The sequence below is a fragment of the Capsella rubella genome, unplaced genomic scaffold (genome assembly GCF_000375325.1).
Source record: "Capsella rubella cultivar Monte Gargano unplaced genomic scaffold, Caprub1_0 scaffold_1, whole genome shotgun sequence".
NCBI classification, from domain to species: domain Eukaryota; kingdom Viridiplantae; phylum Streptophyta; class Magnoliopsida; order Brassicales; family Brassicaceae; genus Capsella; species Capsella rubella.
In genome coordinates, this window is record NW_006238923.1 from 16,329,192 (window position 1) to 16,355,840 (window position 26,649).

The window sequence follows — 26,649 nt, forward strand, 5'->3', positions numbered from 1 at the left end:
TAATTGTTATGCATTTGGTTGGGTATAAAAAACTGGATTATTGGGGAAATTATGTTAAAAAAAATAAATAGAATTATATAAGGTAAGCACTGTATACATGAGTGTCTAGTGTTGGAGAAGTCTGTACAGTACCAGCACAGATCTGCAGACGTTTATAATAATATATATACACGATTATATTTCCTACGATATGATTACCAAAACCTCTACACCAGAAAAAATTTGAACAAAATGAAATGTCCTTTCTCCGCCAAAGCTGTGTTTCATCTCACCCAACCTGAGAACAAAAGCATGTCCATTAGATATGAGACGCTAATGCTACCACTCCCCGATTTTTCGAAAGCAAACTGTAGATGCTAATACCGTAAACCTAGATCTTGTGTACCTAACAATTACTGATATAAACTAAAAGAAAAAAGAATCAAAGCTTTGCTCGAGCAAAACTGAGAAGAAGAAAAAGTCTTTACCGGGGAGTCAAGAGGGCACAATGGAAGGTGTGAGAGCTCAAAAATTCAGACAGCTTCTTCAAGCTTTAACTTGAGCTGGTTGTAGGGCTTGTGCCAAAGGTTGAAGATGGTGTAACTGAAGCTGGCATTTGTTGAGAAGCACCTTCAGCCCAAGAACTCTCAGAAAGTGGGGAATATGGCCTAGTCACTTTGTTTTTCACCATTCCCTAAAAACGGATACAATATAAAGCATAATCTTAATTTGGTTCCTTGTTTGGCATTATCATTTCATTTCTATCGCTGTAATATCACTTATAACATGTTAGGCCAATTACTATATAGAGTGGCATTATCGTAGTCAAAAGTGAAATAAAAAGCTCTTCTCACCTTTAAAGCATCCTGCCCATACAAGTTAATGGCTTGATCAATGGCTGAGTAAACCTCAAAGGCCTGCTTGGTGTTGGGACTGCACTTGACAACACGGACTTGTTCCTTTGAATCATATGGCTTTGCTTTCAGATAAAGAATAAGCCGCGAAGGTGGAGAGTTAGGTTGGTCTTTTTTCCCGTCAGTCAGCTCCATGGTTCCCAGATCATTCCATACAATGTCCCACTGTATGGAACACGCATCTTTGGCAGGGATAAACTTTCTTTGACCCATTATGTTGGAGGGTTGCTAGAAACATTAAAAGTTGTAATTGTCAGGAGTATTTTTTGGATAGATACAGATGACAAACACTATAACAATTAAACCTTATGCATATATAGAGAGCAAGAAGGTATTGTCTAACTCACTTGTAGCAATATCACTCTTCGATGTGTGATCATCAGAACTTTTCCTTTTGGTAGAATGAAATGACTTTCATAGGCATCTGTTAATGCAAACTTCCCACGTACTTTGAACAGGTCAACCTGGCCCAGGAATGATCCAGATTCTGCCAACTGCAATATCACCTGCAAACGCAAAATATTGGAGAATTGAACTTGCATAAGAATTCTGATGCAAGAGAGAAACGACTCGTGCTCGAAGATAGAAACCAATAAACATATTCCTCATCAGCTAACCAAGAGAGAAACGACTAGGGCAAGTAATAAATGGTTAAAAAGGTTCATGGGTAAAACTGGCACCTGCCCCTGTGCTCTGTATTCATTGTAAGGACGAAGCAAGCTATCAGCACCAACAGCTCTTGGAAGCCTCCGGCGAAGAAGTTGTTCATCTGAAGTGATGGCAGCTGCTATCTTCATCCTCATGGCATTTGCACCTTCGGTGGTCTTTGACAGAAGATCCAGAACTCCGCTCACAGGCTGGGCAGCAGCACCAATTATTCCTTTCCCAAAACCAGAGACAAAACCTTCGACACCTGACGACTTTGCACCTTCGAGAGGCTTCGTCAATATGCCTGTGACTCCTCTAAACAGGCCTTTCGCTAGAGCTCCACCTCCTTCTCTGATAATATCGCCAAAGTCCTCAACACCTTTGTTCTCCTACCAGATGTGAGAAAGAAACACATGAGAGTGTAAAATAGGGCAAATGTAAAGCACGAAAGAAACACTGTGGCAAGCCCATACTTTCGCTTGTATCAGAAGCCATGAAAACATTTGAGTTCTAAGAGGAAAATTTTCAACATATTAGATAAACCAATGGAAGGCAACTTGTCTTGTTTATATTGTTATCTACAGGAAACAGGAACATGCACAAGGAGATATAGAAAATAACAAAGCCAGTAAAAAACCTGTCTCTGTCGACTTTGGATGAATTTTTTATCCATTGATAATGCAGCTATGCCTTGACTCATATGTCCAAGCGCGCTGCTTGCATTGCCAAGAATGTCAACACCTGAAAGCAACTGAAGAGGCTGGCCAAGGAGGTCTTTCTTTACGTTCCTAATAGCATTATTGATCATAGTACTTTGGCGCATGGATATGTTCTCATGAAATCTCTCACTTATGCGTACCTGTTTGAGGATAAGATGAATTAGAAAAAGAAAAATATATGAACATTCAGCTGGGTTTGACTGAAAGTGCAGAAATTAGTACAGCTACAATTACTGACATATCAACTTCTAAAAACTAGAAGACTTATAAACTGTAATTGGTGATCCCTACGGAGATAAAATGATTTACAAACCAATTACTGAATACTGGCCAATGATGCAAAATGATGGTGTTTTATTTTTCGAATAGCTACATGAGAGGTGGAAAAATAAAACCTGAACTATCCTCTATCAACCTATGTATTAGTAGACAAAATTTTGTTAATTGGTATCTTAATAGGCTCGTGGGCAACACAAAAATCCTTGTTGTTGGGCATTTTCCTACAGATGAATTACTCTGGAATACTTACTGGCATGTTTTCTGTATTCCCAAGAGCAGTCATCAGGGATGACCAAAATCCAAGCACTCCCCTCGGCCTTTGACTGGGGGACATGGCCATGGACACTTTAAATCTAACTTCCGAGAGGTTAAGAACTCTGCAATATTGGAGGGTGTAACTAGAGGTAAGTATTGTGAATGGAAGATTCATTCCGTATACAGCATATATATAACAAGAAAACCCCTTACATACCCGATTTGAATGAATGGATCAACTGACACAGCCGTCGACTTGGAATCGGATAGTCTACTCAAGTTGGCTTGCTGGATCATCTCATGAACGCGCCAGATAATAGGTTCATGAATGTTCACGAGAAAGGGAGTATTTTCACGTCCCTATTACATAGTTATACATTGTGAGCAAAAGTTTTAATGCAATAAAGAATCGTTCAGGCCGAAAACAGAAATCTTATAAGCTTACTTGGAAACCTATATAAGGGTAGGCACGGAGATCGAGGCCAGCATTTGATTGCAAAGTAACAGAAAACTTCAGAATGTAATCAGCTTTGTCTCCAGTTCTCTGTGGTCGGAACAGAACTGGCATTGGAGCCAATGGCAATTGGTTATCAACTTGTATTCCTTGCATCCTCAGTTTGAACCTGGAAAGCAATTAGCATTTAGCAAAACCCCAGCGTGCGTTGTTTGTATAACACCCACCCGAATCTGATAAGCGTGAGTGGCAATTCATGAACTTAGCAAATGTTTTCCGTTGGAAAGAAATCTCAAGCAAATATTTTTCTGCATCCTAGATATATGGAACTTTACACAGTAAACCCTGGATGCCTAGAGACAGTACCCACATTTATCGAATTACGTAGAAAATCAGTATGGCCATTTCAGAATAGCTAAATTGGTGATAATATGACGGCCTTTTCAAAATAGAACTACACCTAAAGAACCTGATAAACTCACCTGCTAAGCCCAGAGCCCAAGCCAGTTGAATATGCCACAAAGAGGTTTTGCACTGACATGTACAGTATTTCCTCAGGAGCATGATCGATTACAGAGATTCCAAGTTCAGCAAGCTCAACTATCACATGAAACTCAGAATCTTCCGAGGCCAAAAGATGAGATTGTTGAGACTCATTTCCAGACAGTTCTGACAGAGATGAAGCTGGAAGTCTTCTGCTTATGCTTGACGTAGGCTCAATTGCTGGCATCCAGTCACTGATCCTGACAATATGTTTTTTGTCTTCCTTTAAAATAGTAACTCGTATGGGTCTGGTAGGTCCATTTTCACTTCGCGGTAGATGATCACCTATCTTATCAATATCATATTTTTCTGATTTAGAAGGATCGTTTCCATCAACAAGGAGTTCAAATAGATGTCTTCTACCAAGATCTTCCCAATAAAACGAAGCAGCCGCGCTAGGAGGAAGAAATTGCCAAGACTCGCTGAAACCATCCACTTGGCGATAGCGTATAGGAAGAAACATGGAACGGTTCTCAATCCTAGGAGAGTTGATTCACATTTTAGTGAGTACAAAACATAGTCAGATATAGTAGTGAAAAGACATAACCATACGAGAGAGTACACATTTGGATTCAGCAAACATGATGCATCACTGTATAAAAATGAATTAATGCAGATTCTTCCACGAATGGGTTAATTTACCTAAATGATAACAGTTTTCAAGGAACACATGTGGCAGGAATTTTATTAATCATAAATGCAAACATGATCGAGCAGTTGAAAGATTTACCATCTAAATAAATCCAAGCAAATGCAGTAGTCAGTACAGTGACATCAGATTAAATATATCATCTGGTAGATAACTGAAGCATATATATTTTACCTGTAACGGCTAGAGATAGAGTTTGGTCTGAAAATAACTTCATAACGTGAGTTCTTTGTCCCGCTTCTGACTTGTACTCTTAGCTGCAATTGATCAGTTCCATCTTCTCTTGCAACAGAGACACGCATTATACCTTCGCTAAAGACACTGAATGGCGTGCTCCATCTATACCCCTTCACTCGTAACTGAAAATGTCCATCCCTCGTAAGCACATTAATCACCACTAAAAAAGTTAAAAAATATGAAGGTATTTTACATACTTTCAGCAACTCAAGACGGGTGGAAGACTGCCATCCAAAGAGTTTCGGAGGATCAGAAGGATTAATCCATTCTTCTGTCTGACAATCACACTGTTGAATACAGATGCTCATGCCCACCCTGTTGATGAATAAGGTGTGTGGTTGGAGATGAATAACCTGAAAACAGAAAATATAGTCATCTAATGTTAAATTTATAAATTTAGTGTCTGAATATACCAAGTTTAACATAATATTCTGACCCCAAAAAAAGAGCTAAGTATCAAGTTACAAGTACGCATTAATCTGCCTCTAAATCATCTTGATATAAAATAGCACGGATTCTTAATATATGGCAACGCCATGTATAATTTTTCACAGAAACAGAAGAGATAAAGCGGAGGCTAAAAAAAGTATTGTATGTCAAATTAATCCATAGGAGTCTCAGTCAAATAGCATAAATTAAGACCAACAAGAACACTATGCATGAGCAGTGCTCATTGAGCACACATTTGATTTAGATAGTTCGTATAATTAAATGTGCTAGAACAATGAGATAAATAAAAATCTCATGACAGTGATATCTAACCTTTGTTCTGTCAGATGTCATATTTAATACTGCTGAGAGCATGTAGTATGAGGTGTCTTTGCAGAATGCCTTTACATCTATACGTTCCTGGAATAGGATTTGTGGTTAATTAAATATGAATATTGCTGGGAGACTAGGAGATATAGAAATGAGTCAGAATTCCGGACTGTAAATTAAGAAATAAAACACAGCCAGCAAATTCAAGCCATTAGTTTTAAGAAAATCATTTCTGCTTTAGCTACTCACCTTCTTCTCAAGCTCAAGAAGAGAAATTCCCGGACTGTAAATATCAGAATCCCGAGCTGCAATAGCAATACCAATTCGCGAGGAGACATAAGAATCCTTCTGAGACGGAAACAGCACAACGCCACTCCGGCCAGCAGATTCTTGTGGAGAAAGCATGCTAGGCATAGGACTAGTGTCCTCAATAACCTCGAGCACTCTGACATTTTTCTTCTGTTGTCTCCTCTCCATCGAAAACACTGGATTTTTCTTAAAGGATTTGGAAGCCCTAGACAGACAGGGAGAACCACCTTCCACATTTTCTGAAGGTTCAATCTCCACCACTCTATAGCCTAGAGGAAGATACGAATCATTTGTAATCCAGTATGGGACAAAGAACCTTATAGTCTTCGGTGCAGCCCCTGTTTCTCCCACATCACGTTCGATACTTACACGCAATCTCCTGAAACTCCAAAAAAGAGTTTGGAAACAAAATTAATTGCACTGGGTATGGTATTAGGTTATGTAAAAGAAAGAAAAATCTTCATATATTAATCCTTAACACACTAGGTTCCGTCAATAAATAAGATGACAAGATTTTCCCAGGGATACTGCTTAGTTGAAAAAAAACAAAATATTATTACAGCAACCAAAGATAACTCTTTATTGACTCAAAAATCTTAACCCCATTTTTTAACAAGCATATATTAAATATAACAATATCTATGTGAGGTAATAAGATAAAGACTAACAATTCCAGGAAAATGAAGAGTTACAAACCTTTTGCTCTGTTGATGGACGAACCAAAAGGATGACACGCTGGCACTTGAAGATAGATCTAAAACAGGAATAGGATCCTACAAGAAAAAATTTAAATTCAGTAATGTTCTCAAGTGTTGGTAGTTTCTTCTGTAGAATATCAAGGCCAACCTTTTCCAAAGCCCAACCACCATGGACAGCTAACGTAAGATACACAGGTCTCTGAATATCTGCCGCAAATACGTGAGCACTCTTCCTTGAGGGTATTACACCAAGTTGCCGCTCAAGATATGTGCCTTCTTTCGTCTTTTCATACAATGTGAATTTGACTGGACAAGGGAGTCTATTTTCTAGCTTCAAAGGAGAACAAATAGAAATTTTCCAATCATAAACAGGTGTATTGAGGTCTGTATGAAGAACTGCCGCATCTGCTCCTACACTGAGCCATAATGGCTTACTCCCAGTAGACGGCTGGCAGCAGAAAAGCATATCCTTTTTTTCAAGCTGGTTTAATTTCAAAGAAAATGCAGATGCCTTGCTGCTTTGCTTGATAGTATTCTGTCGAGTAAGCAACCCTTGATCAACAAATGGTTGATCTTTTCCGCAACCAGAACTCACGGCGATGCAACAACCCCATGCATAAGAATGATGAGGGTTCTCAGCCCTTGGCCTGATATGCAGGCACTGTTCACTATCCTTTGATAAACATCCCCATGGTAAAACATATGAAGATCTAGAGGCAATCAAAGCATTATGATTGCTTGCTCCAGAAGAGACATTCTGATCAGAAGATATGGATATCTCTAAATTGACATCTGAATCATTTACAACTGTAGCTAAACATCTGAATGTTGCGTGCTTTCTTCCATTTCTCATAGAAACTTCCATTGCAATGAAATCATTTTGTAGTGATTTCGGAGCAATACAGAGCGGAAGCAGCGAGCGAATGCTATGCCATGAGTCATCAGGGCGAACTCCAATCCAGAAACCAGTGTCTCCGTCAACAAAATCCTTACTTTCTATTTTTCTTAGTGTGTTGGGTATTGTAGTCTTCTCAAAGTAAGATGTTGAGATAAGCAAGCACCCGTTGTCATGTTTATCTTCAGCATTCTTTATTTCATGAATCAAATGGTAAATCGAGAATGCATGTTATAAAAGCTTGAGATATACGTTAACACACCCTAAAATAAATTAAAAACAACTAACCTTTCTCTGCAGCGTATAGGAACTTATATTCTCTGCATCACTTGAATGCTGTAGCATCCTTACTGAAGCAACCTTTCTAAGCGTACTTTCCCCATGTCTAACAGGAAACGAAAGCGACCCAACAACCTCCCCTGCATTAGTCAAGAGCTAACAATCATGTAACATTGGTACAATGTTGTCACTGAACTCTTGGGAACATGTCGAGTCATATTGTATTCACATATCAGGTGTGGACAATCCAAGGAAATGAAAAATAAATAATGTCTCAAGAAGAAAAAAATCACACACGAATAGAGGATAGTTGAACAGGTCAAAGAAAAAAAGATCTAAGCAGTAATAGGATTGAACCTTTTCCAGCTTTAGCAGCAAGGTTTGTTACCTCAACCTCCAATCTGGCCAATCCCTATAACAATCAAATGAAAAAAAAATAGCTAGTCATATGAGATCAATTCCAAAATCATAAAAACTGTTTCCAGTTCAAAAAAGAATATTGTAGATAAACATACGAATCTAACTGTACTTAACCATCTAAATCAGAACGGATACTGGAAGAGTGACTAGGCTTTATATACAGTTCAATTCAATGCTAATTCTAGGCTTAATAGCTTATGTACACCGCCTATATGAACAAAGTAGGCATAATACTAACTGTTCATTATGTATACCTTCCTTGGAATTTCAAAAATAAAAAGTTCATTCCACTTGGAAGTGCACTCCATCATGGCGTTGACGAGTGCAGTCGAAGGCTTCACACACTTTGTCCTAGCACTTTGAGGAAAAAGTTTTTGTGGTTCTGCACCCTGACTATCAACAACGAGTCGTAGGGTGCAAAAGAAATTGTGACTGTTACCATCATCAATGATATGCAAACCCTGCAAAATAAAAAGTGAAAGTGCCATCTTAACCATACAAATCTCAAACAGGCCACTGTAATTATTTCAAATGATGTTTAAATACTGTATAAAAACCTTAGCCTCAAGAATCTGTACAGTCATGTAATTGCGTGCTTCTCTAGAACTGTCTGCAACATTTAACCTATTGGAGAACCTTGGAGGTGGAACCCAGACAGAAGTGTTTTCGTCGTGACACAATTTTACGACTACATCTGCTACATCTGAGTTCTCCTCCAGCTTTTTCACATATATGTCACGGCCGAGTTTATTCTCTACTACAATGGTCTGAAAATCATCTTCGTCAAGAGCTGAAAAAGATGAAAGAACCCCACTCTCGCGAGAAACAGAGGATTCCTGTACCACAGAAGATTAGAAAGTAAAAAACTATGAAAACTTATACTTTCACAAAAATAGAATAGAATACTTTACTTCTTTCATTTTGGCTGCTCTTTCTTCAAGTTCTAATTGCCTTCTCCAGGAAACAACGGCATCACCAAGAGTTTCAAGGTTTGCAGCACTAACATTCATGTTCAAAATGTTAGTAGCAGCAATTCGCAGCCGTTTTCCTGGCTTTGACGATTGGTTCAAAGCAGTATCATATGTTTCCAGCCTACAAAGTGTGAGCAATCAAATTATTATTCCAAATACTATAATTTAAATGCAGTTAACATCATAAATAGAAAATGTTACTGTCTTTACTTGAATATTCCATCAAATGGCTCCAGAAGCGGCTCCCACGCTTCCAACTGCGGATTAAATGTTGAAGCAGCGATTGATGAAATGAGTACTGCATTCATGGCCTCAGGACGACCATGAGTTGCTAGCTTGATATTGGTGACAGTTGTGTCAAAGAGAGGAGTCATCTGGAAGAATTCAGAATAGGATCAAGATGTAAACACTGGTGGGTTCCAAAAATTTGGCTAATAACTTTGACCATATAACATACCATTCCATGTAAACCATCTAGAAGTGTCATGGAGAAGCATCTTAGCTTAATTTCTGCATTTACATTATCCTGTGTCTTCGGCTTTACAGATTCTCCAACAGCGAAAGCCAACCGACTTGGAGGTCTTTTAAGATCAGAACGTGCAAGAAAAGTGCATGCCTACACAAGGTATCAGCCGCCATATCAAGATTGGAAAATAGATTCCGGGGTTCCCGCTATAGCCAAACACAAGGGAACACTGAGAATTTCACTATGTGGGTAATTAAGCTAAAAAAAAATGGATGGTAGATATCTCACGGTTAAATGTTAAGTGGGAGCCACCAAAGAAAAGAGACGCAATAAAAAATTAAATGGGGATGGTAGATATCTCACGGTTAAATGTTAAGTGGGAGCCTTCAAAGAAAAGAGACACAATAAAAAATTTAATGGGTTGTCCAACCTGATTGTCAACTTTCCAAATGCTCCAGCATTGAGAAGACTTTGAACTTGAAGATCTTGTGACAGACGCTTCATAAATGTTGGCCTGGTTAACAAGATCAATCCTTGGACAACAAAACGAATCTACATGTGGTGGCTCATCAAATTTAGAGAGAACACATCCTAAAGAAACGTAACCAGGAGGCGCAACAGGAAACCAGCAGAAAACTTCATCTAAACCTTTCCCTACAATATGTGCGACTTTAGTGAACTGAACAGGTTTTGCAGCAATCTCAGAGTCATCTGCTTTGAAGAGTAGTCCCAGTGCAGGTGGCTCCAATCTAATGAGAGAAGAACTCAAAGGTTACAACATTTGTATAAGAAAACAAGTCCCTTCACAGTAGCTAATATAGAGATAAAGTAAAAGTTAATATTTACTAACCCTTCAGTTATGCTATCACCCAATATTGCAAACCCAGGACGTGGTATAGGCCTCCATATTGAGACAGGTCTACGAAGATCACCACCCTTGTCCCACCAGATTCTCTCAAAATTAGGTGTTGAAACATGATAACTAGTTGCCTTAGAAATTGACCTGAGAATGTCCCATCCGGATGAACTTCCAGTCTGATCACTAGTTTGCTCGCTCCGAGATCCACTTGTCAATGATGGGTCAGAGGATGGAAATGTCTTCGACTGAAGGGGATTCCAAAGAAGACAATGACTGAGACCAGAGCTATATTTTTTGGAAGGTACTCCAGTTGAAGTGTGAGCATAGAAGGATCCAAGAACATTATCAGCACGCCACATGCTGAATCCAGACTCAACTAATGAACTGGAGGGCACGGTGTATATGCACTCAGAGAAACTACTGGAAGATACAAGGTCAGACCTTAGACAATAAACAATGTGATCAGGTGGTGGCTCACTTCCTAAATTTGCAACACAACCCATAGCAGTGTACCCTGCAGGAGCTACAGGCATCCAGAGGGAACACTCGTTGCTATCACGGGAATGTTGAACATTAGCCCCTTCTAAACCTTGAATAACAGAGAACAGGCCAATACAATTAAACCCAATTGGCTTCCTTACACGCCCGTATGTATTACTTACTGCCATTACTGCTTGTGTAGGAGGAATTGCCCTGTAAGGAAAATTTTAAGGGATTTAATGATATAATGCAGATTTAACTTCCAGAAAAAAAGAAAATATTTGTTCACTGGACCAAACTCTTGTTAATCAGTTGTAAGCACTATCATCATGTTATGCCCAACTACCCATTAACCTTACAACACTAATATAACAAGAGCTTGCTTATTTTTGGTACGGAAATGATGTATAGACATAGTTCAATGCTATTTAGGAGTGAATAAATAGTCATGAGAAAACAGAAAGTTTTTTTCTGTCCTTCAAGAATATTTTTTTTGTGAGACGGGAAAAACGAACAATAACCATAGTCAGCTTTTGTTGTAGGAATAAAAATATTGAAGCAAAAGATATATAACGACGAGATATACATATAACTAGATGAGGCACTGATATATTACCTTGACGTCACACAGTCTCCCAATATGACATAGTTTGAAGGAGCCTGCGGCCTCCAAATTGTGAGGTTGTTCCTCGGTCCATTTTCTGCTCATCATTCCCAAAACGAAATAATCAACAGGGTAATTATCTGATACAGTTGCGAAAGAATATAGACCATGTGGCTAGACCAAAAAATCAAACAGCTTTAAGGTTGAACCATGCCACATAAGTTACTGATGCCATACCTTTCGGTGAAACCCAAATCCTGTGGAAGTTGGTGCATGAAGCTAAAGGAATAGCATTTCCAGATTGTAAAGCTCCAATTACTTGGCTCTGCAGATTCAGTAGGAGAGAAAGAGCACTCAAAGAAAGGTGCATGTATATGTCAGTGGAGGTTAAGGACATATTTGTTTTCTCTTTCATAGAAGTGTATCCCCCGGAGATATCAACTGGATCAAGAATGATAAGACCAGAACCAGTTTCAACCACTAGGTTCTTTAGCAAGGCTCGAACCCAGATGCCATTTTCTTTTGAGGCATACCTGTTGAAACAAGAACAAAATTACATCAACAAAGTAAGATGAAACTCAAGAAAGCAGCTTGTTTTCAATGTCATGGGCAGGATGTAGTGGAGGTCAGTCAGATGGGGGTTACTCTAGTAGAATCATTTTCTTACAAAGTCATAGAGATAGTTATCAAGCAATCATATTTGTGTCTGCGGGAATAACGAGATGTTCCGTTCAGATTTAACTGCCTAGAATTTTAATGAATGAATAAATGTTGACAGATTTAAATCACTGAGGTTTAGAGAACGCTGCACTTACATAAAATTAAAATCCAATTTCACTCGCAGAAGCTTTTCTACAGCAGAGGAGTCATCCATAGATGATTTAGTACCATCAAAGAATGTGAATTCAGGAGACACAACCTGCACAAAAACAACCTATGAATTTAACAAATACATTAAAACAAGTATTCATGTTTTTCATTAATCAGATAGCCTGGAATCCAGAATTTGTGGTAGATTACTGGGGAAGGTTGAGGAGGTGACCTCTATGTAATCAAATGCTGTGAGTCAAACGAGAAAAGAAAGGAACGGACTAGTGTTTTTAAAAAATAAGGTAACATGTAAAGAGAGAAACCATGTATCATTTATTAATTTTCGGTTAAACAAAGAGCAAAAAAAAACAACTATAAAGTAGGCACTCAAAACTTAAATAAACCAGACAATAAAATAAGATCTGCAAGTAAACCTACCTGAGCTTCAAAGGTATAACTCTGACCAGACTTCGAATCATATTGACAAGTGTCTGAAACATCTGATGATTTGTGCACATGGCTAAGCACATTCTCAGGATTAGATGAGGCGTTTTCTAACATTGAGATGTCAACACCATCTTCCGGAGAAAATAAACAGCTACTATCATTACTCAAGTAAATGCACTTGCTCAGAAGCGATCCATTCTGCCATATAGAAGGCAAAAATAGAAAGTAAACAGCTAGTTTTTAGAAAAAGGGAGTGTATAGCAATGATTATAACAAGAAAATTCCTTCTCCTCTTCATTATATAAGCGCTTGGAAAACAGATAGAAATTTACTCTAAGCATGCCAAGTGAATATGTGAATTACATAAATTTAATATTAAACCGATTAAAAGAGAAGAGCTCAACCTTAATTTTCACATTGACGAACCGCAACTTCTTTCCATGTCCAACGATTATGATGGGTTCTAATCTTCCTATGTTTAAATCCTTCTCTCCTTGCTCACTAAACGAGATTACTTTTCCGCATCCATCATAAGTATACTCATCAATTCCTAGTGAATCTGCAACCAACTGTCTACACGGGGACAAGTACACAACATCTTCTGTCTGTTTATAGAGAGGCTCAGAGAGAACTATGCCGCGACTTCGGGTGATTGGATCATTTGTTGGATCTAACGTTTCGTCTCTTCCTGTAATTGCACGCAAAGCTGGAACAAAAAATTCACCAACCGCAAGAAGGAAGTCAGGAACAGCAAGGATACGAGGTTGTTGAACCCGCAAAACACATGACTGAGAGGATGCGCGCCATCTATAATCCATCAGCAACATTGTTGAACATGGTGCGTCAAAATCAAGATCAGCCCTAGAGTTGACTCGCTTAAAGCTTCCCTTATGAAGAGAAAAGGGAAAAGATCCAGAGGAAGCTTGCTTGGAAGCATCAACCGATGAGCCGAGCATCAATCGCATTTCAGGCTTCGTGTTAGGACGGATATCAAGAACAGAAACTTTAGGAACGGAAACATACAAGTCTGTCTCAGATAGTGACGTCATCCTGTAGGATACCCATAATCCTTCAAGCTGTGAGTGAAAAATAGGTATCTTAGATATGTAATATAGTTCCTAGAGTTATGTACAGAGATATCGAGAATCAGGCTTAGAAGCACGTACCGCAACATGAGCTAATGGTGACTCTTCATTAACACTATTACATAACTCGAGAAGAGCATAATTGATATCAACAGCCAGTATGGTAACTGTACGTGACATTATCATCTGACTATTCAAGTTAACTTTGTCAGCCAGTAGACGCATTTTAGCTTTGGGACCAGAACTGCTGCCGCGGAAATCTGGAGGAAGCTTTGGCTCCTCAAACAAATTCATGGATGTGCAACTTACAATAATATCATATTCTTTGTCAGATATCACAGCATGCAAGAAATCAATCTGCACGGCAAATATTGAGAAAATAATTAGTCCTAAGAAAAAAAAAATACTTAGTCCTACAAATTAAAATATTAGTCCTAAGTGACTACTGATACCAGTAGTTAAGAGAATGTAACAAGACTATCAATATTGTTTATGATAACCAAAAAAAAAAAACAAAGACACTATTCCATCTAGCAAGGCAATGATTGAAAAAAAATTGTGATTATTTCATCAGAAGTTAAGAGAAGCAACAAGACAATGATTAACAAGATTATACTCCAAGTTTCAAGCTTCCTTGGAAGACAATGATTAATATAAAATTGTGATTATTCCATTTTCAGTCTCAGATAGCAAGGCAATCCTCATAAAATAATAAGGATTATAAGTATAGTTATCTATAGTCTAGCAATATCAAGAAGCAAAGACAACAAACAAACTTCCTCTGTACAAAGTCTAGGTTCTTTACAACCCAAAGAAAATATAAATACCTCAAAAATTAGCGAATAAGTAAACTCATACCTTAATCTCAACTGATAGTGTTGGGACTTTTTTAAAAACATCTCTTAGGCTGCGCCGGACGAAGATGTCCAGTCCCTGGCCTTCACGTATCATTGGTTTACCAATTGAACCATTTATGCCTACTGACATATTTAATCCAAGAATCTTTACAAAAAGAGCAAAAAAAATAATCAGCAGGCAGGATAATTCACTCCGAACGTTAAATGTAAGTGTTCACATATATGTACCTTCGCATGAAGAACATCTACACGTACAGCACTTGGATCTTTCTCCGGACACCCATGCCAACTTATTTCATTTGATACTTCCAACTGCCCAAGGTCAAGTTGAATGTAACTGCAGAAAATAGAAGTATGTTAAGATTTTACCAAGATTCATAGAAAAGGTTAAGTAAACCTTGTGGAGGTTCAATAAAAAAAGAGTAACATGTTGCAGACCTCAAGCTTTCATATTCTTTAGGTAATCTATTTTGATGGCAACTATTGGACTGCAATAATTGATATAGCTAAAAGGCATCAAAAGCACTAGAGAGCCATAAAAACTTAAGTATTATCCTAAACTTAATCAGTATTTGATAGGATAGCACATATAGAAATTATCACACAATAATTCTACTTACTCTTTGCTAAGAGAATCTCTAGGGACAACAATTATTGGAGTGTCTAATGAAAGGTCCAGTTTCAGCGCAGTAGCACCATCCATTTCGTCTTTCTGGATTAGCCACTCAAAGCCTCCAACTTTGTCAACCAGTTTAATGACTTCTTCAGAATGAGGAGTGGCAAGTCCCATGAAATACGCTGTAACCTGTAAACCATTTCATTGGGTTGTTCCACAATAATATGATGTCCAAAAGAGAACATGTATAAGTTTCAGTTGCATTTTAAATCAATCAAGTAAAAGGAAGGTTCAGTGACAATGATACCTCTTGAACAAATCTGTAGAGGAATACAATGCGAACAGCCGATAGTTTACCAGATAAGCTGTAATCATATCCTTCATAGTCGTCATCTCCAGCACTGTAAGAACTGAATTTGAACTGCAGAGTGAAACAAAGACTAAGCAGATGAACAATCACGTCCAAAAAGAATCAACATTATCACAGAAACAGGTATAAAACCGTCTTATAAATTATATTCAATACCTTGATGAGAGACTCAACACCCGGATCACGTATGTCACAGAGCCAACTCCAACAGTTTCCAGAGTCTAACGACTTGTCACAGAGTTTGAAATTTCCTAGAGTCCCTTCTACTGAAAGAGAGCTCGGGTGAACCTTGAAAAATAAGCAAATATAGCCTAAACTAGTTAACTAAAACTGATTCTCTATGAATACACATTAAACTACAAATCAACTTTTACAAAAATATCATGAACAAATTTGGTTTTGTTGTACTACTGCACAGGGCCAATATTAAGAGAAAATTAAAAACAAAATCAAATACATCAAATATGATGCCTGATTTGATGCCTGAGGTCAATATATCTTACCTTAATGTCCAACACAAATCGTTCCTGCACAAACATCGCAAGCTGAGAACCATCCTCCTTGTTGAGAAAGACAGTCACATTATCAACATTCATGTTCAGGTAAAACACAACACGATCCTTGCCATATCCAAGTAAGCCTTCAATGCGTCCACTTTCATCATTTGTTTCTTTCTCACTAGCAGATTTCTCAGATGCTAAATTGTTGGCGTCTTTATCATTTTCGATATATGCTGCAGTGCTCAAGTCAAATCCAAAACCAATTAGAGCAACTACAGTTGGTCTGCTGCAAAAGAACTCCAGTTTTGACATGCGAATGCTCATCTGGAATTGATTTCAAACAGAACTACTTAGTAAAGCTGATAAAGGAAATATATTTGCCTCACTAAGATGTCCTCCCGTGGTCTTAAATTACATACCTGTGTGTCAATGCCATTATAATCGTGGGAGCTGGAGCTCCTCGTCAAGAAAACAACTGATACGAAATCAGAAAATTCCCCACCCTGCACGTCATAAAATACCTCGTCGCAAAGACCTTCAGCATCCTCTAGTCCCACATGTTCATCGGAGTCCATCATCATGCTGCATTGAATCATATCCATATCAGGAGTACCGGGTTCTGTAGGAGACAGAAACTCTGGCAAAGCATCTGTGTAGGCATCTTCATCATCTGCATGTCCTACAGGCATCTCCTTGTCAAAAGAATCATATGTTCGTAATGATTCTTGTATGTCTTCATTCTTCAGAACAGAGTAAGCCAAATATTGAGCACTTCCCGAGTGCTGCTGCTGAAGTTCATCTATGATTTTCAGAGAGTGCAACTTTGTCCTAACAGTTAAACCACTCTCAGAACTTATCACGTGCACCTGCAAAGCAAACACATTATGTATCTATCAAACTAGTCTATTGTATAAAACTTAGGAAATGAAAACAACTTAGAAAAAAATAACAAAGCATGTCAGGAAGGGGAACCCTCTAAGTGGACGAAAGTAAACATCCACCAAAGAAAAACTTGAAAAATGATGCCACTAAGATATGCAATAGCTTAGCCAAGCTGAATAAAATTATATCATTTTAACCAAAATCCAAACATTATGAGTTAGATTGTCTAAGTTTCACACACCCAGCAGGCCCTGTCCTTTACACCTTCTCTCCTTAGTGCCCACGCACTAAACACACGCATATAACTCACTACCTCAAAACTTAACGAAATGAAATATGTCCAGCAAACACAAACCTTTCCTCCGGAAGCAAGAACTTTAAGAAGCAGAACCTCTTCAACCTTCTCATCACATTCTTCCTTGATCTGCGAAATATATAGGATTTAAAAAGTGAAGTTGAAAAGGAAAAATTTCTTTCACAGAATCTAAATGGTTTGTCAAGAACCTACCAAAGTTCCTAATCAAAATATGGTGTGGCATACAAATAGCCTGAATATAAAAATATGTAAAAAGCAATTCACAGCTAACCTTTCCATACAAGTACAACTTTGTCTCAACCAAAGCACCAGTAATAACTAGATCAGCAGCTTTTATATTCCTGGTCTGAGTTTCATGGAAGTCACCATCACCATCACTCGTTTGACCAAGTACATCCCCCGACAGAGGTGCCTAGAAAAGAAAAAGATTTTTCAGCATTAACCAAAGACAATCAATGCAGAAAGACAGCCAGAGAATAGAAGAAAGAAAATTTAAAGACATACAGAAGCTTGATAGGTGGCTTGGACCAGTCCTCTCAGCCAAGCCGCCTTCTCCTCCCCCTGAAATTCTATGATCCAGGTGCTAGAAGATTCCAGGGCCTGAAGAATAAATAAGATCCATCAGATAAACGAAAATGAAAATACCACAAACAAAGCAAGGTTGTAACGGAATATATGTGCGCTGGATTTTTCTCCAGTATAACGTCTTGTTATGAGCAACTTCAATAAAAGTAAGATTCAGCGAATCATTACACTATCGATCATTGTTCCAAGATTTAGCAGGCATAACCAATTTACCAAGGGAGTATATTTTATTCCCTGGACAACTTATAAATTTTTCGGTTCTAATATGAATTTTATTGTTTACAATAAAGCAGCTTAGCTTACCTTTTTAAGATCTGTTCCCCTTACACCGACAGCAAGACAATATGGGGAACCACCAATATTTGCAGGCGGAACCTCGAATACTTGCCTACCAGCCATGCTGCACATATACGTTTATACTTTGAACGTCGTTTTTTAACACTAGCAAAAGTTTCTTTAGTAGAAAAGAGTACTAGGAAAACATAAAAAAATTGAGAGAACGAAAGAAACAACGTGAAAAAAAATAATGAATTAAAATAGCACTAACCATAAATAACGTTGATAGTCAGGTGACTTCTCTGATTCAAATGTATACAGATATAAACCAGATAGAACAAGGCGACAAGATTGCCAAGTAGCAACAGAGTTACCAATTCCCTGAAAAAGTAGATTTAGAAAATCAAAGCTAGTACAGATCAACCAAGCTCGGAAAGTACATATATGTCATAATGCATACCTTCCAAACTAAAATTCTAGCATCACTAGCAAGATCTGCAGGACTCCAAGGTTGGATTCCATCTGGGATATGATCAACAGGAGCTTGACTGTAGGTTTTCATAGCACCATACAAGATGTCGAACAACTGCATGATCCTCATATATCTTGTTGGCGAGAAATGAACACCAATATTTGGCACTTGAATGGAAATTCTAGTGGATGGGTAACTTGGGTGAGGTACTTTGATCTTTAGCAAGAAATAGATATGTGTCAAATAGAAATGCCTCACTGTAGCAATTGACTCTTAAAAATGATATATTACGCAAGGAAATACCTGATCAACAATAACTGCCATTCCACACCTATCAATAAGGGAATAAACATTGTCCGCTTTCTCTAGAATGGGAGACAGAATTGGCTGATTAGTGAAATCTTCCATGAGTAAACTGCAACCTTGGTTGTCAGATCCACAGTCTGTAAAGAAAGCAGCAATATCTCTTCCCGAAATGCAGAACCGGGAATATAAGTTTTGCCTTTGCTCCTCAGACCGAGTATCCTGCAATTGTACAAGTAATATAAGAAAACAAAAAGGAAACACTAGTAAGCTCAAAGGGATAGTCTGGAAACTTACCATGGTGGTTAAAGTAAAATTACCAAAATCCAATAGGAAATGGCTACTGCATTTGGACGATCCTGAAGCCCTCAGAGGAATTCTTACCTTTGGAGCATCAAGATCAATGTCGAGAGCAAATCTGGGAAACCAAAGGCAAAAAAAAAGAGGAAAGCCGGTGAAAATTATGCTACTTGTAAAAACTGATTTAATAATAAAAATTGATTAAATAATTATTCCAACAGTTTACAAGGACAAAAATCTTTTGTTTCATGGAACAAACATTCCACTGTAGTGACTACCAAATGGTCCAACTCTGATCATATGGGCAAAGATACAAAAAGGGACATATAAAATCCAGTTAAAATGTTCTTACCTGCTTTGCTCCTCCAACACTATTTGAAGTTGCTCTTGAGCCCGTCGAGTCACTTCCTCTAGTTTCATCTGCAATTAACGGTGAAAATAAAATAAAATGCTATGGCCCATAAGTATGAAAAAAAAAAACTATGTAAGAAACAAGGTAAAAGTGAGAAAATTGCTAGTGCGCATTACACCAATACCTGAAGCACAGCAGCAGTTTCCAGTGCAACAGTAGGGCTGACTGCATTACTTCGCTTCACAAATTCCAATACACGATCATAACTTTCAGTCCAAATCTGTGAATATGTAAAACCTCCAATTAAACTCAAAGCAGTGGTACCAGATAGAAAGATAAAATAACAAATAAAATAGGGGGCAAGGTGGAACTATAAACAGGAAAAGAAAAATATCAAGACAGAATAAATATAACATAAAAGCATCGAACTAAGTCAATTTCAAATATTCTAGAAGAGCACTGAAGAAACCCACTCTTCCTATCCCCAAAGACAAAATTATTTAATCCGGAAAAGAAAAAGAAAAATATCTATTCTGAATAGTGTTTAGTGATCCCTTGGTGGCAGCTGGATTTGGTAACAATGAAAACTTTTATAGTTGGTTAAACGTTCATACTAGATAGACTTTATGTTCTCTCTACAACTAAATTCCACACTTTAGAAAAACATAGGACCATGGGAGTTACAAGTAATTCTTAATTTCAAGAAAATTTAACGACCCATAACCTTCTTCCTCGATAATTTCCAAAAAGGAAGCAAGCAGCATACAGGAGATTTAATATTCCAAAAAACTCTCTAAGGCCCCCTGAAAATTGGCGGTCCCCAATCTTCAGGAATCCATACACTTTATTCAATGCCACCAGCTAAATATTAGATATACTCTGGACATATCTTACAGTTACGCGACTATTAGGAAGATCAATGTCCATGTTTCAAGAGCATACATATATGAAGAGATTACCGTAGCATGACAAGGGGATATTGTGGCTGATAGCCTCCAATCAATGTTCTCTCCAATTGGTGCGTTCACAAAACTAGCCATCAAGGCATTTGTCTTTCTCTCACTGGATACACTCTGCAATGCGAGCATGAAGCAGAGAGGGGAGGGAGGAGGTCAAACTTCATTTTATGCGCAGGAATATCGAAGATAATCAAAGAGATTGCTGACCCTGGTCATAAGGTGGAAATTGAAAACAAACCTGCGCTAGCGAACCTTCTGGTGCAGATAAGCCATAGAACCTCAGTGACACATCACACTGAGTACTTCGATGTCTGAACTTAGTCGTCACATCGAGCTGCTCAAACCTACCACACAGCACCTCAGTCTGATTTATATCAACAATCCTAGCTGCACCTTGACCGATTGATACCGTTACAAGAAAGTGAGTCATATTCTGCATGTCTTTTCCTGAATACAAATTCATCTCTTCATCTGGCTGATGACTCAGTAACTTATTAATGGACTTCCATTCTTCTTTAGTCAATCCTTCCTCCATCAATTTTGATCCATCAGCCACACTATCGACATTTGGATCATCTTCAGCCTCTGTCCGCCTTCATGGATATGGTAGTCACAAAAGTTAGAAGACTAAAATGGTTTCCACCTGTGACGTTGCATTTGATGGCTACGACAGGAAAGAAAAACTGAACAGCCAAACAAGCAAGAAAATATATATCTTGAAAGAATCAGCAAACCCCACTGACCATTTGAATGAAAACCAGCCACCCTTTTTCAGCTTTCTCTGCTCAGCTGCTTCTTTTGACTTTACAGATTCTACCTTTGCATGTGCAAGCAACCTATGATGGCAATACAACATAATACACAATAAGATAAGACGGAAGGAGAAAAAGCATATAGGCAGAACAGTAACTTTGAGAATCATAATGAAAATGGAAAGGAAGAATAGCAGAGTTTGAACTTCTTATCAGCAATAAGTGGTACCATAACACTAGATGTAATCAAGAATTTTATCAGCAATAAGTGGTATCATAACACAAGGAAAATATAAGGCAGATTATTTAGGGTGGAATCTACGCCAGTATAATAGAAACTTAACCATGGCCATGTGAACTTCTCAAATAAATCTAGAGATCAAGTGTCAGCTGGATGGAATTCCAGGGGTATGCATCAGAAGGTGGGATTTAATCATGTTAAGAAACCACATGCTTTCCACTCAAAATGTTGAGACATGATTATTACCTCCACAAAAGAATCACTTTGGAATCAAGGTCCTTTTCTATTTCTCTCATCTCTGGGTAATTAGCATCTGATGACTGCTGCAGAAAATTGGCGTACAGCTGAATGTAGCGACGACGTAACTGGCAAAGATGGTGAATGCTATCCCAAGAAAATCGGTAACTGAAATTGGGTAAATATATGCAAAAATCAGATCAAAAAGTAAAATTATTTACAGATCAAGCCCAGTCATACTTTACCAGACGATGCTCAAAACTATCCAAGACTAAAAACCAAATAGCTCTGACAAAAAAATGCTTTTTCTTCTCCTATTATGGCAGTGGCATCATACATAAAAGAGAGTAAAATGAAACAAACATGTACCATAATCTCTTTTGTTGCAAGCTAGCTTGAGCAGCAAACCGCCACCACAGACGTGGAGCCTCTGAAACAGGAACCATGGGTCTTAAATGTGAAATCTCTATATATGTTTTGTATCTGGAAACAACTTCAACTAGCTTTATCCAATCATGATATTGCTCCTGTTATTAAGAAAAAGGGAAAACAAAAAATGCAGGAGAGTTAAGTCCAACACCTCAAGAATAATGAAATCACTAAGCAGATGCAATATTAATCTCTAATGGGTCTGCGAAAGTTGGAATACAGAAAGAAGAAATCAGAACGGACAAGAAAAAATTACTGTTAACCCTGGATGAAAATGAGGAACACGTCCCCAGAAAAAAAAAAAAAAAAAAAAAAACAGAACCAACTATATCAAGTACAGAAAGTGGTACCTCTGTGATAGTGACGTTAACATCATTAAGGATAACCGATGCCCTTTCAAATGGAATCTCCGGATTATTTCTCTCCTGGTTGCCTAACCGGTGATATTTAAGAGATCCATTGATAGGGGACAATAGATAGTGACGATTTAAGGCCCATTTAGACTTTATTTTATGCTCGGTCTGCTCCCTTATGCCATCTTCAAATATCTGTAGTAAGACAGTCAAAAGTTAAATATATAACACTCGAAATCATTTCAATTGACCAAGAACCAGGCAAAAAAAGAAAACACCAAGAAAAAAAGTATGTATGAACAAACCTCAACCCATTCCTCAGGAGTGATATCATCCCATTGCTTCTCTATTTCCCAGGGAAAGCTATTAGAATCATGATACAGAGCAAGCCTTTCAAGCTGCAATGACTGTTACAAACAAAGACCATGTGTTAGCAAAATAAATTTGGTTCAAGTCAATAAGTAGGATCATCATCATTCATCACACTTCAGATATTCCATCAACGGACCTCGTAAAAAAGTACATTTCAGTTGGAATCTCAGCATTATCGTTAATTAGCTTACACTATAACTAGCATTCAAAACGAACACAGCAAAAGAAAAGGGAAACGAAACATTAGAGAAAATAACTAATTGAAGGCAAACAGAAATACAAATTATATTCCAAATTATTCGGGTATAAGAGCCTAGAAGTATATCTGAAACTGCAACGTCATTATCCATGTTTTGGCAGGAAGAAACAAATACAAATTCCTTTTAAAAGCTCAAACAATGTTTTATTGTATTTGAGACCTCTGGGAGAAGAACCCTTGAAATTCATAGATGAAGAGACCACATAATGGGATATCTTCGAAGTCGGAGAATATATTAAGAAATGAGAAAACTAGATTTGTATTCCAATTATGAACCACAAGAGAACACAAACGTCCCAATGGAACCATAGCTGTTTACAATCCAAACACGCATCTACTTCGAAACACAATGCTTTTTGTCAACTATCAACTACTTCGGCCAATTGAGAAAAGAATGGAAAGAAATAAAAATTTCACCTTACGCAGTTTATCCAAAGCGCCACTTGTGTCAAAGGTCTCATTTCCTTCTTCATCCATTGTAACAGCTGCGAGCTTGGCCAAGGTGATGCCCGCAGCAAAGGGGTGCCCTGGATTACTAGACCATAAAGTTGAAATAAGAAATAAGCTAACAAGTCGTCTCCAACAAACGCCCAACAGCAAAGACACTAAAAGTGAGAATAAGAGCTAGATATAGCCACAAAATCATAAGGGAAAAGAAAAAAGAGAAACAAACAGGCAAACAGTTACAAACCTTGTAGAATCCTCGTATCTAATATGTACATTGCTGATGGATACTTTCAGATTACCAATGATAGTAGCAATTATAGAACCTAGCCATGAATTTCCTGATGGAGGCTGAAACGAACCAACCATAAAAGAGGTATAAGTTATAACAAGCTTAGCGCATGAGAGTTTTATCATCAGGTAGTTAGCAAGGACTGCATATAATCTTTCGTAAACGATCATAAGTTATCCTCTAATCTGACTAGGAAAGTTCCAGCCTCACTTAAACAGATACCCACCTGAAAAGAAAATAAGAAGATTAATAAAAATTAAGTTATCAAGTTTAGAGACATACACTTCCCAGCTTAGATTTTGCCCTTGCTTCAAGAGTCGCTGTTTCTGCTTCCTATATGTAACAGACAAGAGAATGATAACTCAGAATAATATCAAACTTTATCTTGTTGATGAAAATGAATATCCAAGACTCATGTTATGATCATATATAGAAGTGTCGAAGAAGCTGCATCGGCCAGAAAAATTAGGTACCTCGATCTGCTGAAGCTTGGTTTCTAGAAGCTTTTCCCTGTCTTCCTCCTAGTATGTAATTAGTATAAGCAAATTCAGTTCCAACCAAAGTGAAAAGCTTAAAGGTGAAACAAGCAAACAGACATAACAATTCCAACATAATACCTTTAGTGTTCGGTCATCAGGGGCAGGATAAGCAAGAACGAAGACACGGTCGATCAGAACAATGACTGGCTCTTTCCCCAAACTTTTCCAAGGGACCTGAAAAATAAGGTTTGTATGAGTCATAACTAGCCATAACTACAGCAGTCTCCTGATAAAATTAGTGTTTGCTGCATTTAATCCAATCCAAGTTCAGAAATGAGGATATCACCCGACTTCCGATCTCCATGACATTTGACTTATTATCAAAAGCTTCAATATATGCAACAAACAGAATGACATGCATATCTATTGCATTTTTCCCGTCCATACATTATCCAATTAAATATGTAACTTTTTTTTTTGTCAACAAATATGTAACTTTGTAGCTCAGAATTTATAAACAATGACCTAAATTTTTCCACTCTGATCACTATTACCTGCCAATATGTTCGTCATAATCTAAACTGAAACCAATTTCCAGCACTGCTATCTTAATGACATGAGAGCATCATACATGCAAACATTTCTGGTTATGTAAGCATTTATAGCTATGTATTCACAGAGGTTTTTCCTCTCTCGAAATCCCCAAATGACTCTTACTTAGATCGGAACTAGTATATGAAGAAAGACGCTGCAAGTAACTCTAGCAAGGATTACCAATCCAACATAAATTATCGACATATCAAGTAGGCAAACATTTGAGAAAGAAGAAATATGCTTTATCTGTCAAGCGTACAGACAGGAACAGTGGTCTGGAGGAAAATCATCAAACTTCAAACAAGAGGAAAAAATAGCAACCTTCAAAGTGATGGTTCCAACAAAACCGGATTTGACAGCTACTGGAAGCTTCAGTGAATTCAGAGCCTCTGCCTTTAACTTCAAATCTTTAAGAACAACATCACCTGAAAAGCAAGAAAACCCAACATCAAAAACAACAACTGACTAGACAGCCAAGGGATTACATCTCTACATAAATTAAGAGCAGTCTTTGTACACAAAAATTTCTATACGCCCTAAAATATCAATATAACAAAAATTGTAACATGAAAGAAAATACAACCTTTCCAAACACTAATTCTCAGAGCCTCTGTCGAGAGTCCATGCACATATTCACCCAAATACCTCCGAAGCAGATGCAGGACCTGAATACCGAGTCACAATTAATAAATACTCAATTCAATCAATTAAGGTGGACATCAAACTAATTACCAATCACTATAACTGTAACAGATCACTATAACTGTAAAAGGGTATCCAATTAACAATCCAAACCACCAACTTAGAAAGTCCTTCAAACCAACCAAGCTGAACGGCTATGTCCCTCATTTCTATTCTAATCGTTAATGCACTATTCAACTAATTACTCTCCAGTAACAGCTACCATTGCTGCTCACACAGATGCTAATAAAACCCATTTTTCCCATAGATATATACATAACCAAACATAAATCCAACACATTCCCATAGCTAATCAATCACCAAGCATCGCAACATGAAGCTAAACCAAAAACACACACATCTTCTAAAACTGAAATTTCCCGGTAAAGAAGTAACTCGTGGCAAATCCCCAAAATTATGAGAAGAGGGCTTACATGAGCTTCGAACATGGCGGCGACAAGAAATTAAGCTAGAGGAACGAAAAAAACTGGAAAGGTTTTTGGTTTTCAAGTTTGGTTGAGAAAATCGAGGATCATCGAGATCCGAGAAACGAACCGATTCAACATTAATAGTGTCAAGCACGATCTCAAAATTCCAAATCAAACAAAAAGGTTCTTCAAATCCCAGAGATCGATCTACCGAGAGAGAGAGATAGAAGAAGCAAGCGACTCGAGAGAGATAGAGAAAGAGAGAGAGAGAGACGGTTTGTGAGAAAATGAAGAAGAAGGAGACTCAGGGATGAGTTTTGAGGTAATATACGTGCCGGTCGTAGACATTTTGTATTTTGTATTTTCCTTCTTTTTTCCGGTCAAGATACTTTTTTTTAATTTAATTATGATTTACTATTTCAAACAACAATACCTTAATTTACTTTTGACCCTTATTATTTCTTAAAGTAACGACAATTCTCCATAAACTTTTAATATTATCAGATTTGAACCACATAAAATTGTTTCTGTTCATGATTGT

General features: G+C 37.7%; 1 protein-coding gene across 1 annotated transcript; it reads right to left on the bottom strand.

The window, feature by feature from the left end:
- Window positions 1–37: 37 nt before the first annotated feature.
- On the bottom strand, window positions 38–26,367 carry LOC17900199. The gene is made up of 63 exons (XM_023789529.1): window positions 26,115–26,367; window positions 25,583–25,664; window positions 25,321–25,424; window positions 24,544–24,639; window positions 24,400–24,447; window positions 24,209–24,259; window positions 23,882–23,985; window positions 23,608–23,725; window positions 22,865–22,966; window positions 22,557–22,754; window positions 22,147–22,304; window positions 21,787–21,945; window positions 21,291–21,383; window positions 20,786–21,140; window positions 20,548–20,661; window positions 19,773–19,868; window positions 19,589–19,656; window positions 19,234–19,354; window positions 18,937–19,158; window positions 18,622–18,849; window positions 18,433–18,542; window positions 18,189–18,285; window positions 17,805–17,900; window positions 17,572–17,712; window positions 17,340–17,408; window positions 16,522–16,968; window positions 16,106–16,426; window positions 15,759–15,890; window positions 15,540–15,653; window positions 15,237–15,421; window positions 14,845–14,953; window positions 14,618–14,761; window positions 13,841–14,116; window positions 13,079–13,750; window positions 12,666–12,872; window positions 12,233–12,336; window positions 11,655–11,950; window positions 11,430–11,514; window positions 10,325–11,026; window positions 9,905–10,223; window positions 9,466–9,624; window positions 9,219–9,382; window positions 8,949–9,129; window positions 8,595–8,873; window positions 8,292–8,498; window positions 7,975–8,029; window positions 7,627–7,757; window positions 6,592–7,530; window positions 6,442–6,518; window positions 5,686–6,124; window positions 5,440–5,526; window positions 4,875–5,030; window positions 4,615–4,799; window positions 3,731–4,270; window positions 3,240–3,417; window positions 3,012–3,154; window positions 2,790–2,916; window positions 2,179–2,400; window positions 1,574–1,930; window positions 1,241–1,399; window positions 834–1,121; window positions 468–673; window positions 38–277 (listed from the first exon to the last, which is right to left on the bottom strand). The coding sequence occupies exons 1-62, from the start codon at window positions 26,127–26,129 to the stop codon at window positions 533–535; spliced, it is 12,372 nt and encodes a 4,123-aa protein (XP_023645297.1). The 5' UTR covers window positions 26,130–26,367; the 3' UTR covers window positions 38–277; window positions 468–532.
- Between the last annotated feature and the right edge of the window lie 282 nt (window positions 26,368–26,649).

What these genes read in the sequence shown, in the direction of transcription:
- LOC17900199 (XM_023789529.1), bottom strand. An exon ending in AAGCCACCTATCAAGCTTCT is followed by an intron (nt 17,713 to 17,804) that starts GTATGTCTTTAA and finishes TTTCTTTTCTAG; the next exon opens with GCACCTCTGTCGGGGGATGT. An exon ending in TGACATCTGACAGAACAAAG is followed by an intron (nt 5,031 to 5,439) that starts GTTAGATATCAC and finishes TTCTGTTTTCAG; the next exon opens with GTTATTCATCTCCAACCACA.